Source organism: Corvus kubaryi, unplaced genomic scaffold (assembly GCF_017639235.1).
Source record: "Corvus kubaryi isolate FWS band 111438036 unplaced genomic scaffold, C.kubaryi_AGA036_p1.0 72, whole genome shotgun sequence".
NCBI classification, from domain to species: domain Eukaryota; kingdom Metazoa; phylum Chordata; class Aves; order Passeriformes; family Corvidae; genus Corvus; species Corvus kubaryi.
In genome coordinates this window covers 2,490,886-2,505,435 of record NW_024582060.1, presented here as the reverse complement: position 1 = coordinate 2,505,435, position 14,550 = coordinate 2,490,886, and the positions used below count along the sequence as shown (strand labels likewise).

The 14,550-nt window shown below is 42.3% G+C and overlaps 1 protein-coding gene across 8 annotated transcripts in view; it reads right to left on the bottom strand.

The window, feature by feature from the left end:
• Nucleotides 1-14,550, bottom strand: part of CALD1 (caldesmon 1) — a 177,314-nt gene that overhangs the window by 21,599 nt on the left and 141,165 nt on the right. For 6 of the 8 annotated variants that reach the window (XM_042050136.1, XM_042050138.1, XM_042050140.1 and 3 more), the window contains 3 exons: nucleotides 6,184-6,330; nucleotides 4,140-5,190; nucleotides 3,426-3,500 (listed from right to left, as the gene is read on the bottom strand). In XM_042050136.1, coding sequence (XP_041906070.1) covers nucleotides 3,426-3,500; nucleotides 4,140-5,190; nucleotides 6,184-6,330 — 1,273 coding nt within the window. The remainder of the gene's footprint in view (nucleotides 1-3,425; nucleotides 3,501-4,139; nucleotides 5,191-6,183; nucleotides 6,331-14,550) is intronic. The other 2 variants (XM_042050142.1, XM_042050143.1) reach the window with 1 other exon arrangement.

The window sequence follows — 14,550 nt, the reverse complement described above, 5'->3', positions numbered from 1 at the left end:
CCTGTCTGCAACACAACTGCTCTTCAGGTGTCCTGAGCTGCACCTTGAAATAAAAAAGTAGTACACAGCTTCACGTCCAAAATCAAAAGAAATTTCTTTTCTTCCTCGTCAAAGAGCAACTCCTGGAGAAGCAAAACCTTTACCTACAAAGGATGAGTTCAGAGTCTTCAAAGCCAAGATCCTCTTAAGGCATTGAATTAGGCTGGTGCTGAGTGAGTCCCAGAGTCACTTTACCTGAGGCCAGAGAAAACTGATCGGATGGACACCATCGTGGCAGCCCATGTTGTGAGTGAGTATAGGATGGTTAAACCATCTGAGCAAATTTGCTACTGGTGGGGGAGGCTGGACACAACCAACAGAGGCATTTGCTCTGCTCTGAGAGCAGGCAGCAGCGGTGCAGACTTTTCCCACCCTCTCCTGCCAGCAGGCTTTAGCCACGACCTGGCAGCAGCTCCCTGACAGACAAGAGGGGAGTTCAGCTTCCCTGGCTGTGCATTCTTTGGCCATGATGCTGCAGCTTCTACAAGCAAGGCCATTATTACCAGCAGCCTCAAGGAATGGTTTGCTGTTTTCTAGGAGCTGGGCTGAGACAAGCAGGGCTATTCATTTATCCTAATGAATGCCATCAGACAGTATCATCTTCTGGGTGTTCCCAAATCAGGGTGAGCTAGTGATCATGTTCACAGCAAGAATCTCTGCTGCCTGTTAGCAATCTCCTGACCCTCCAGCCCCAGTCAGGGTGATACTGAAACCGGCTGTGTTGATTGGTGCAAGATTTCTCATGCCAGGATGTCTGTCCTGGGATTTTGAGAGCATAAGATTTCCTTTGCTGAGATTTTCATCAAGACCTTCCGAAGTCTTACTAAAAAGCCAACACTTCCAGCTGCCTTATGTATTTAGGTCCACTGGGGAGGGCTGTATCTCTTACATCTTAATTGAAAGCACTGAGAAAACTAATATTAAAACAATATAGTTTAAAAATTAATAGGTTAGGAAATAGCATTTCAGAAGCCAGTAGGATTTATGACGGTGTGTCTGCATTTGAGAAAACCATTAACACAGCTTGGCCTCTTTATTCAAAAAGATGGTAAAACAAGATATTACAGAAACATTTCACATCTTTTGGGCCCAATCCTTCTCCTACTCATTTTAATACCAAAACAGAGATTGATTAGCACAGAAGCAAAAACCGTTGTATCTCATTCCAAAGGCAGGCAAGAGAGTAAGTTCTTTCCCTTGTCTCACTGCTTCCCTAAATTATAGACTAATTCAGCTTCTGCTGAATTAAAAAAGAATTCCACTTGGAGCAAATGGGTGATACTACCTGAACTGAAATAGTTCACATGTCCTCACAAATCTTGATATCAAGATAGAACATGATCAAAGGCATGGTTAGCAAATTTCCAACCTTATGTATTTACATTTTAATCTTTCTGTACACTGTTTCTTTACTGTTAGATTTTTATGCTGTTATTTGAGAGGTGAGATTTCTAAATCTTGAGTCTGAACACCTTCAGACTGAAGCAAATGCATTACTGAGATTGGGGCCATCTGGCAGATTTGATTCCTTACTTGGGCTCAGTTACTTGGTGAGCTAAAAGCTGTGGGCATCTGGGTCGAGGGCTTCCCTGTAGAGTCAACTCTGGGTCCAAATACCATGAGAATAGCAACTGTTGCAGCACATCTAGCCAAACTGGAAGCAGGAAATACCAGGAGCCTCACATCATGAGAAAGCTTGCTCTTATGAACTTCTCGGGTCACTTTTAAGAACAAAAACTGTGCAGAAGTTCATAAAAAGAGACAAATTTTTCTTGCCAAATTAATCGAAACCTGAACTTTGAGGGCCAAAGCAGAAGCAAAACCTGATTAGGTAGATACATTCTATTCCTTCAGGGTCTTGTTCATGAGACACTGGCATCCTCTTAGCTGCATGCACATTCAGAAAGAGACCTCATTGAATTTGTATGTCCTGGAAAGGGGGGGAGAAGTGGAGATGGGAGCCTGATCATCAAATTTTCGTCACAAGTAAAGAAGCAACAATTGAGATTTTCAAGACATTTTGAATGCTCAGAATGGGTATTCAGCATTGCACTAGAAATGGGATTCTATTAAGTTGTCTCAGCTTGAGCATCTAAAGATGGAAACACTAAAATCACAAGTAACTCTTAAAAGTCTTGCCAATTTCCTGGAATAATCTAGCCCAGTGGGTAGGGTTTAAAAGCATGATGAGAGCTCCAGGGAGAGTTGGTCCAGCTCTCCATAAGAACAAGCACGACAACTGTGTCTCAAGTTCCCCACAAATCAAAGTTTGTGGTCAGTTACAGACTCCTCTTTACATTTACTTTTAATATGCAAAGATTGCATGCAAAAGTGAATAGTGGAAACTGGTTCTGTCCTCTTAATATAATCCATCCCTTATTTTGTGTGTAGCTATTTCCTCACCACTGTCTGAGGGTGAGCTAAGCATCTACAGCGTGTTCCAAACTCATCTGCTAACTGAGGACCCTGGAGTGGACCCTCTACAACCCTCAATGGTCCCAACCTACTGGACTGGCAGCAATCTGTGCTGTGGCTCCCTTTAAGTCCCACAGATCTGGCTGAACCCAAATGGGTCCAAATTTCCAAGGCTCTGACCAGTCTCTGACCAGCCTCCCCTAATCAGAATCAGGGGCTGTTTTGAGACCTGGACCAAAACCACAGCTGCTGCACAGCACTGGATGTGGCTCCCTGTGTCCAGCTGTATCCTGAAGAGTAAATGGTCCCCAAATCTTATTTACTTACCATACAGTAAAACACCATGGCACCAGCTCCTGTGTTTACAGTGGAAATGCAATGCAGTAAATTTTGTAGATTTTCTCTTTAAAACAAAAGAAGAATCTTGGGTATGCACAGTTTATATCACGGGGTATTGCAGTTTGCAGGGGAATTATTAGTTGAGGCAGTCAGGTGGCCAAGGGGCCTAGATTGTTATTGGCATTATGACGATTATTATCACTATGATGATGATTATTAATTATCATTATGATGACAAATATTATTAGAGTAGGTTTCATTCATAGGGAAAAAGTTCACAGTAAAGTGAGAGGAAACCAGGGAAGGATGATTAGTTGATACTGTCCTGAAAAATTCATCCCTAGGGGGAAAACCGTATTTGTGCTATTGACTGAACTGAGTTTCCTGAAATATTTAAGACAAACAGGAATTGGCCCTAAAGCCCCAAAAGAACAAACCACTTAAGAATTTACTTAATTTTAAGCACTTAAGGAGCTTCATCCCTATTTATTTCAGCAGGATTACTCATGTTCTTGAAGTGGAGCACAAGTTTAAGTACTTTGCTGAAGAAGCAACTTTCAGTTATAGGTGCCTTATTTATTTTCGTATCTCAAGTTTCCCTATCACACCTAAATCAGTGGTTTATGAGTTACCTGATCTTTTATGGAGGTAGCTTGGAGCTTCTCTTCTGGCAGCTTTTCCTTTTTAGCTTCCACTTTTTCTTCCTCCTTTGTTTTTGGGTTTTCAATAATTTATTTATTTTTTTAACACGAAAACACCGCACCTGTCTGCGCTTTTGTTTCGCCACACTGTGTTCACAATCCTGTGTGCAGCCACAATTCCATCATATGCTGCTGTGCCCACACCTCTGTGTGCAGCTGTGCCCCCTGCACCCTCTCCAAATGCTCCCAGTTCCCCCCATCTGGGCCTTTCTCCCTTGCACGGCATCATGCTCACACGTCCCAGTACAGAGCCCTTTCTTGTGATTGCATTCAGCACACAACATTCCTCACACAGTTTAACAGGTGCACGTAATGTTCTGTGCCAAGATGTGTCTGCCTCCACCTCCTGTGTTACTGCATTAGGCCAGTTTGTAGCAGCTGAGGAAAGAAAGGCAGCAAAAGCACATGCAGAGGCCTGAACATGCAAGGTTTTCTTTGAACGACGGAGTGAGGTCAGGCCTGTTGTGCACTGAATTACTGGTAAGCAGGAGGGGCTTTATTTTTAAAAAGAGAGAGCGACAGCACAAGTATTAGTAACTTCAGTACAGGACTAGATCTGTGAGGAAATTCCAATTCAATCTTTTCTTGCATTACATTTCACACAAACCACAGGTGTCTTATCTTGGTGCAAAATGTTTACTGTACCTGTTTTTTTAAGAAAGCTGCTTGAGGTTTTTTGTCTTCTACTTTCTTCTCTTTTACCTGTTTATCTTCTATTTTCTGTTCTTCCATCTTTTGTTTTTCCTTTAATTTCTCTGCTTCTAGTTTAGCCTTTTCCTCAGCTGCCCTCTTTTCCGCTTCTGCCTTTGCTCTCTCCTCAGCTGCCCTCTTTTCCTCCTCTGCTTTCTGTTTCTCTTCAGCTGCCCTCCTCTCCTCTTCTGCTTTAGCCCTCTCTCTTTCCTCAGCTGCCCTCTTCTCCTCTTCTGCCTTAGCCCGCTCTTCCTCTTCTGCCCTAGCCCTCTCCTCAGCAGCCCTCTTTTCCTCCTCTGCTTTCTGTTTTTCCTCAGCTGCCCTCTTCTCCTCCTCTGCTTTCTGTTTTTCCTCAGCTGCCCTCTTTTCCTCCTCTGCTTTCTGTTTTTCCTCAGCTGCCCTCTTTTCCTCCTCTGCTTTTAACCTCTCCCTTTCTTCTGCTTCCTTCCTTTCTTCCTCAGCCTTTTCCTCATCCCTAAGCTTCTCTTTATCTACAGCATCAGTTACACTTTGCGTCCCTTCCGGCAGAGCATTTGTATCATTCTCTGCTTTGTGTTCCTCTGCATTTACAGTTACTGCCTCTTCTTTATCTGTGGATTTCTCTGCTGCCACATCTACCTGGTTTTCCTCTACGGGGAGCTCCTTTGGTTTCTCCTCCTGTACCTCCTCCTGGTCTTTTTCTTCTTTTTTTTCCTCTTCTTCCCCATCTTGCCTCCAGTTGTTCCTTTGGTACGATTTGGTAACTGTTTCTGTCTCCTCAGTCTCATAGCGTCCTCGGCGTGTTTCAGCCTTTTCCTCTTTCCCCGTGGTCTCGTTTTCCTCCACATTGTTTACTTCTCTCCTGCTGGGCAGTGACAAGCTCCCATCTGTGATCGTGGGGTCAAATTCCTTCTGGCGTTCCAGGGCTTCCTGCAGACGTTTCTGGCGTCTCTCCTCCCGTCTTGCCAGTCTCTCCAGCAGTGCAGCTTCATCATCTGTAGAACGCTTGCTTTCCTCTCCTGCCACACTACGTAAAAGGGACAGGTTTGCATTAAAAAAGAATAAAATCTTTCTAACAACATATGCACTTCACTGTTTCTAGGAAAAAAGCTTGCTGTAACATCATTCCACGATTGGAAAACACAGCAGGTTACACACTTCAAAATTTAGCTGCTGTTTTGCTATCTGTATCCATTCTCCTTGCCTTAAATAGAATGCTTCTTGTGCTCAGCATCTATTAGCACTTCCTAGCACAATTCTGGTTTCTTCTATCAGTTGTGTTATGGCCACTAGAAATCTGGGTATATTGTGACTGTGAACAAACAATTATTGTGAACAAATGATGGACAGACTGGAAGGTCAGCTCTGGACAGACAAGAAGGCCACTCAGCTTGTGACAAGTGGGTGGGGATATGAGTGATATGGTTTAATGGTTTAGTGGCTACAGGGGCACTGCTGGGTTTGTGGTTGGACTTGATGATCTTAAAGGTCTCTTCCAGCTTTGATGATTCTATGATTTTAAGAATCACCTCATTCCGTAAGTTTTTCTGCTCTTTATACCTGTCTGACACTGACAGTGCCAAATGAGTGCTGTGGCTAGAGCTCACACCCAGCACCCTGCAGGCATGTTGCAGCTACAACTTGAGGACTGGGTTGCCACCCAGTGTTTTGGCCCCACAATGCCATGACCCATTGTAGCAGAACAAAAGATGTGGTGTTTTGTGAGGCCAGATGCATCCATGCCTGAGAGAAATCTGAGAGCCTCCATGAGCCCCAGCTGAATTAGCCCATAGACAGCCTTGAGGACACCTGGTTATGTGTCATGAGCACAGCCTCAGGCTCTCACCCTACCTCGCAGACAGAGCCAGGGTGATCCTCACAGTGTTAGGTCCTTCTTCAGTTTAAGGATGGCCAAACCCAGTACTTAAAATTCAAGCGCCAAAGCAAAGCTCCTCCAAAAGTTCTCTACTCTGAACAAAAATTTCCATTGATTTGTCAGTAAATGACATCAGACATTTACCTGTTTTGGGCATTCACTTCGGATTTCTCCGTTACTTCTCCTGAGAGATCTCCTTCCTCCTTTTGCCGCAGCCTCTCCTGTCGAGCCCGCCGGCGACGTTCTCTGGCGGCTTCTTCGTCATCGTCATCATTTCTCTGGTAGGACAGCCTGCAATAGGGATAGGGAGACAAAGGTGCTATAGCATGTTGGACAATGAAAAAAATCACAAAATGCAGTTTTCTAGAGCACAGTAAGCATGGCTAGAGTGGCTGCTCCACACGCTGTTTAGAAAATATGCTGTGAAATTGAGATGTATCATTTCAAACCCCGGTTTTCTTTTGCTTCTTAGAAGTGAGCTTGACTTGAAAATAGTCCGGGTGAAGGCAGCAGCCACACCACACTGTCAGCTGGCTCCTAGAAAACACCAAATCCAAAAAAGCTCAGCTGTGTAGCTGAGCAAACATCCTGCCAGCCTGCACCATGATCCTGTCGGAGCACTCACAGCAGCATTTGAGCAGACTATTGCTCAGGCCCACGTAACTGAAATTGGACTCAGCAAAGCAGCTTTTCATTAGTCTCCTCTAAATAGCACATGCTGAAAATGGTGACGGTATTCTAAGTTTTAAAGACTAGAAAGCAGGGAGACACAAGTACGACAACAGCTCTCAATGGTCGGTTCTGAGTGCCAAACATCTGACACCCACAAAATTTTTGTGAGCCCGGAGCCCTGCCAGGCCAAATCACACAAGATCGCTGCTGTGATGAAAGCCTACAGCTGAGAACCCATTGTACTCATCTAACCCAACAGATGAGTACATTTAGTTTCATCCTACTTGAAAAGGAAAGCAAGACCTTACAATCCTAATAATCCTGTGTCCCATTCAAATCTTTGCTAAAGTTATTACTGTGTGAGATAAAGGGAGAGGCCTGCATTCCTCTTATCTCTTTGTGCAGGGAAAGTGAATTAGGAAGCTAACATGTGCCAGACCCAGTCAGAGAGTCCATTTACTTTGCTTCTGGCAGTGGTCTGATACATCATGGTTAAGAAGTCTCCCTTCCTTACACAGTCACACATTTAAGTTAGCAGTGCAGCCATGAACATAGAAAAAACCCAGAGTTCTGCACTGAGTAAAACCAAGGACCGATAATGTTTGTACTGCAAAGAATATTTTTACATTAAAAGCAACTAAAACATTTTGATTTAGCCATCAAACAGATTCTTTGGGCCCAAACCTCTGCTATCACCATGTTCTGATATTCCTTTTCTCCTTTGCTGAAAGAAGGGTGAAAGCATAGGTTCAGCAGGGGTTCAGCTACCCCAATTTTGCTTTAAGAATTTAAAGAGTAAAACATGGCTGAGCTACTTGCCAGACCTAGAACAGCATTTTCATCCTGAATGCACCAAAGAATTTGATTTGCTACTTGATTTGCTCTGCTTCAAGAGCTTGCAACCTTTTTCTTTAGAGAAACAGCTCCTCTCAAAGACAGGGCAAACCATGACCAGCATGGCCATGAGGGATCACAGTGGGGGATGAGGAAGAAAGGAAGGAGACAAATTAAAAACACTAGAGGTGATGCAGGGAAGGTAAGGAAAAACACTTCCTGCCACTTGTAAGCAAGTTCAAGGGGTATCAACATTTCTTTTAGGTCTAGAACAGAAAGGGTGTGAATACAACAAACCAATGGGGTCTCTGATTTCCACAAGAAAAGAGACTCTGGAATAAAACCGCATTAGCAAACTGACCACAGACACTCCCCCTCATTAGTAAGATATTCTGGCTTCAAGAAGCCTATGATCTTTTCAGGTCTGAAGTCCAGATGTAAGGGCACAGGAGAGGACACACTGCTCCTAGCCTGTGGCAGCTGGATAATGGCCACGACTGAGTCGATACCCAGGGTCTATAGCTCAGGATTTGTCGTTGCAGTGAGACCACACAAGAGTGAAGAAGTTTATCCCACTCTCTGTACCCACACAGAGCACCCCTACAAAGCAAGGAGGACAACTGCTTTTAAAAGCCTCTTTAAAATGCCTTTTTAAAACCACAAGTTGCTCAGCAAACTAAAAAAGGAAATTTAAAAATTACCCTAAGCAAAAAATTCCCACAAAATCTTATCCATTAAACAGATATGTACTTCCTGTCCTTGGACATTTATCACAGAGATCATCTGTTAAGAAATGCTGACAATGTCTCTTAATATGATTCTAAATATATCCATTGCCTTACTACGTACCACAGCAGTTTGCTACAGCGAGCAAGTACAGCAGATATGGGCTCCATCCATAAGAATCACCTTAAGTATTCATTTCTGTCCACCAGCACTGATTCATGCAACATGCCCAGTGTCTGGAAACAGTCACAGGAACAACTAATTGCAAGTTTTTTAATAGATCTGTTTCACGCTTTCCTTACAATTATGTTAACACTGCTTTCACTGGGAGCGTAGAGAGTGACCCTCATTCTCCCACTGTTACAGATTTCTGTAGCAAGCCATCACAGGCAAAATCAACCTGGGAGCTCTTCAGAAATTATCTTCCAATTGCCTACATCTTCTGATATTCTTCAGACTAAGAGTAAATAAACAATAAAAAGTATGTCTCCAAGATTTCAACCCTGTTTATCAGATGGAAATCTCATGATCCATGCTGGCCCGTGCTGTTTCTCCACCCTTGGAGAGCAGCCTTGCTGCCCAGCACACACCCAGCACCCAAATTAAACTAAACTTATACCCATTTGTCACCTTCCACATAACTGTTTAAAGGCTTTGCAGGCAAGTGTCTCTCCACAATCAGCTGTTCCAGCTGTCTCAGGCAATGAGACCACAACACAGCATGATGTCAAAGAGGTGTGCCAAGCCTGCTAATGCAACAGCTCTTGTTGAATACTCAGATCACAGAATATTCTGAGTTGGAAGGGACCCACAAGGATCATCAAGTGCAACTCTCAAGTGAATGGCCCATACAGGGATCAAACCCACAACCTTGGCATCCTCAGCACCATGCTCCAACCAGCTGAGCTGATCTCAGGGAAGAAAAGGCGATGACTTGGAAACCATCCTACACCTTGCTATCAAAGATATGTTCTCAGTCTAAACATCAAGCTAAAAAAAAAAAAAAATAAAAGGCAGTTTCTGCTGTTTGTCCTGTTACCTCCTCTACGTTTCTGACACGAGAAAACCCAGTGTAACCTCTGTGCATTGTTGGTAAGTTGTTCTAGCAAAGCTTTAGAGCTGAATCTGTCATCCTTCCCCTACAGCACAGCTCATCTATGTGAGAGGACACCTCCCCCCACGCTGGGTAGTGGCAGCAAGTACCAAGTGATAACAAGTACCAACAGATGTTCTGTCCTGTCAAGCAGGTAGGACAGAAATCCCAGACCTGCAGAACTCAACGACAAATCTCATTATTATCTCAGTAAGTCTAAAAATGTTGCCCTCAGATTGAATGGGGGGGACTTTGAGTGGAAAATAAATCTGCTGGATCAGGAATAGAGGAGATGTGGCCATCTGCTTCAGACCTTTTGCAGAGAAATACAGCACTCTGTATTTTACACCAAACACCGAATTTATACAAAGTTATAACCCAGCAAGAAACTTGGTAATAGCTGGGATGATTATGGGGCTGAGACCATTTCATACAATCCAGCCACAACTGCTTTCCACTTGAAACCACAAATCAGCTCAAGCATTATCTAAGGCACTTTGGGTTTAGAGTTCCTTGCCCAGTACTACTACATTATTATGTCTGAATTATGGCAGCACTGAAATTTCCTGATCAAGCTCATGGGCTTGCTACAGTAGGCAATTTATAAAGATAGGACAAGATCTGGTCCCTGTTCTAAACAGTGTGTATTCTGATTAAAGAGAAACTTGATAATTTGTAGCATGATCTGCCCTCAGTGAGTCATAAATAAACCTGATGAGTCTATAATTCTTTTTTCATTTTTCACAGGAGTAGAAAAAACCTGCCTAATTTGAGCTGGATCACACTACTCCATTCTAGAGGAGGCAGGGAGAAAGAACTGCTGTGGATATGAACTCGGACTCCACTTCAAGAGTGTCAGAAATACACGAAAAAATTCCAAACAGAACAAAAGCCTTTAAGATCTTTAAGCAGGCAGCTCATATGTGCCTCTTCTTTCCTCCATGGTTCACTCATATGTCAGCCTGGTTTTTATGCCTGCAAAAACACCTTTCATTCTCAGCAGTGCCCTCACAACGTGGACCTCAATCAGACACAACTGCACCTATTCAGCAAGCTCCTTCCCGCACAACTTTGTTATCCTGAAGCTTTGACACGTATTACAGATCGATTTTGTCTGTGGTCCACCCCAAGAAATGAAATCATTCATCCTGTACCAAACTGCTGTCCCTCCAACTTGCAACCTAACCCCACTTCTAAGACCTCTGCCCTTAATTATGTAAGACCACAGCAGTTGAAGTGATATCTGTCATCTTGTGTGTGTCTCCAAATTTATGTCAGATGGAGGGTGTCAGTAAAATGTCCTCAATGACAAACTTCACTGACAGACTCAGTCTATAAAAGTTGGATTTGTTGGCCTCCTCTGCTCTTAGAAAGTCTTTCTATTTACCCAGGCTCTTCCTGAAAGGATGGGTGGGGTGAGGATGGACTTTGTAAAAATACCCAGTGGGGAGTGCTCTTTGTGTCACTGTTGACATTCAGTCACATTTTATTTATGATTACATATGTTTTTAATCTTTCTATTGTTCACTTAATTTGTGTTATGATAGGCACACTTCAAAACCTGAATAAAAACAACTGATCGATGTTCACCTCAGAACAAAAACCCCACCATAACAAGTGCACATGGTTCCACAGAGGGCTGTGCCTCTTTCAAGCCTTGCGTGTCAATGTCAGCTGTATTTCATTCAAGTCGTATCTAAAAATGTGGTGAATGGTGGGGGGCAGTTGTGGGGAAAATTGTTTCTTCTAATCATCCCTCCACAATTCAATAAGAGCTGCCAGCATTCTGCTCAGACCTGCTCAAGAGGATTCATTTTATGAGGGAACAAGCAGAATTTCTGTCCAAAATGCTCATGCTTCAAAAAGATGTAGTGAGTGAAAACAGGGGATTATTCTGGAGACATGCAGACATGCCACCACAGTTCTCAGTCCAATGTTGTGCATGAATGCTGTTATTAACACCCATATTTTTCACATATTTCTCAATTTGACATGCACCATTTTTTTTCACATTGAATGTAGGAGACACAAGCGGATAAAATTAACCAATGGCTGGAAATTAAACCCAGACAAATTAAAACTGGAAATTAAGCACATGTTTTGAACAGTGAGGATAATTATATATACAAGAAATGATGAACAACCATCTCTTGCATCTCCACATTAAGATGGATGCCTTTTTGGAAGTTATACTGCAAAATAATACCGATTTTTGGGGTCATTATAGATAGTTTGGTGAAATTCCACAAACGCTTAGGTATGGGAAGTTAGGCTAGATTATATGGTGGCAGCTGCTGGACTTAAATACTACAGCCTTCCATTTACCAAAGATACACGCTTTGCTTTTCTCTCACAATTTATCTCAATCTCAAGCATTTTTACTCCTTTCATCCGCCCATTCTCCACAGGCACGCAGCCTGTACTTCTGAGCAGACAGAGTATCCACATACACAGTTCTCAGGCCAAAACAGAGACTGATGCACCTTTCAGTGTATTATGTCCTCATTCACCTCATTTTCTTTCTGTGTTTCTAATATACTTCCTTTTTTTTCAGAGCTCCAAAGATTTCAAGGATTTTTTTTTTTTAATGGGTAAATACTTTCTCTATAAGTGTTCAGAAGAACATTCTTTCTGTCACACCTGGCATCCTTAATTTCCTACCATACCTTTAGAAGCATTTCTTCTACCTTAAACCTTGATCTAAAATACCTAAACACTAAAACAGTGGCCGTTTTGACAACACTTTTTTTGTTTCAGCTGACAAAAACCTTCAGATTATTTACTTTGGTTAAGGACTTGGCTGGGAGATTGTTATTTTGTTCACGTGACAAAACAGTTAAGCATGGGAAAGCAGAGGTCTTCCGAGAGGTTCAGTTTGTGTACCTTTTTTTTTTAAGGTTTCTCTTTTTTTGATGTTTTTGACATTTAGGTTTTTTCACAGGTAAGGAAAGAGAAGGTACACTCATCTCTCTAACAGTGTGATTCTGAAATCTAAGGTGCAAGCCATCCACATAGAAGAATGAAGTATAAAAAGTGATATGCAAAGTAAAAACCACAAGGAAGAAGGACTCCATAGTGACAACAAAAATCCTTGGTGACTACCAAGTAATTAATGCAAAAACCATTCAGAGATTTTATTTAATTGCTGGGAATGGCACTGAAGCCTCTAGGGAAGATCCCAGCTTCCCAAATTAGTGTTTTCTGTAGAAAATGTTACATTTCAGTTTTGTAGATGTCCAAGATTTCCAATGCCCTGTCTCTTTTCTTCTGCTCAAAATGGCACCGTTTCTTTGGTTTTAGATTCAAGCCCTAAACCTGGGCCTCACAGTTAGATCCAGTCTGTACCATCACAGCATCACTCTGCACAAAGGCAGAATGACTCATGCATGCGCTTTTTTTTTTTTTCTTTCCTCATGGCTTAAAACTGATGATCTGTTTCATAATATGAAATGCAAGCAGATTCTCCAACCACATTCACATAGCTCTGGTAAATCGCCCCTGAGCACCTCAGCATAAATCGAGCGCAGGGCTGCAAACATGAAGGGTAAAACCCTTCTGCTACCGAAACAATGTCAAATTTGCCTCCAACATCTATTATAGTTAGATAAAAGTGCTTGCTGGAAATGTACCAGGGGAAAGCACGTAATTCTCTCAATATGTGAAGCCTAATGCTCTGCAGTTTTGCTTCGTAACAATAGACATGGCATTGACCTGTCAGTGAGCAGAGCAGGGTATCGAATCTGTTCTAATTTCGAAGTTTCACATGAAAAAAAAAGAATCACTGAGCAGAAAACAATTGGCCAAGTGCCTTCTACCTGATAATTTTTTACTATTTTCCTTGAAGCTCGGTGGAGTTCACCCAGATCTCTCTTTCCCTGGCAGATGGCAAACATAGCAAAGAAAGTGTACAAAACCAGCTTGCTTTTCCAAACGTGAAAAAGTGGGAGCAAAACCCAATCCGTGTGCATACCACTGTGGTTAATGTGGTATTTGTTGACTCTGGAGCAAATTGCTTGCTGCCACCACCTCCAGCTTCTAGTGCTTTATTGCATATAAAATCCAAAATAATTTATGCCACAGCCTTACCCAGTAAGTAATATTTCAGGCATATGACTTGAGAATAATGGGCATCTTGCCTAGCTGAGGCATAAGTCAGGCCTTACAGGATTGGCCCTAGAATATACAATCCACAATTTCTACAAAGACAAATAAGAAATTTTCTTTCTTGTGGTTTTGGGCTGCTATATTTAATATGGCTTTCAAGCACTTTTATACCTCAAATTGCTAGCTTACTGATTGCATCAAAAGTTAAGGTCTAACTTGTCCTGTCTTATATTTCGCTGCAAATAAAACTCCAGCTGACATAACCAAGAGATTTACTCAAGACAGGAGAAATTAAAAATTAAGACAGACATCTAACATAGAAAGCTCCCCTTCACAGTGAAAACTGTGGTCTTCCTAGAAAATATGCAAAAGGCCTGAGGAATGAAACCTACATATTTTTTACAGGTACCTTTAGGCAAATTGATGCCTCTGATGTGTCATACTCAAGCTCCAGATTCCTATATTTCCTCCAATTATCTTTTTAATTAATTAAACAAAATTCACATCATCACCTACAATATATATCAGAGATCTTTAAATGAAGGCCAGGAAGGAAAGGCAGGCATAAGGAGGATTGTTGTTAAGGGCCATCTCCTTATCCTACATAGCCATGTCAATAAGCTATGACTCTGAGGTAGGTATAGGCAGGGATGGACACTCCATCAGACATCAAATCTGGAGGAAAAGCACACAAGGAACTCTGCAGCCTTATGGGGAGGAACCTGAGCAAGGGCGCAGGACTGTTTCTCAAGGCCAACAGCCATCTTCCTCTATATATTTTTTATATGCCTGCACGTATAATAGATATGTATTCTAAGCAATGACTGTGAGAAACAGTTCTTTCTATTTAAAAATTAAAAACTCACGTCACATGCAGTGTTTTTTTCCACTAGAGGCTGGAGGAGAAATTGTGTTATCATTAGGAAGTGAGTGCACCACCTCAGCTAGATGGGCTAAAACCAGACTTAGCAAACATGGTGCTCAGAGTACAGACCACCTTCACCCTTGTGTACCTACAGCAGTGACAGAAACAATGGAATTTTGCCAAGGTTTCGCTATAGAGACAAAAGCAGGGAGTCTGG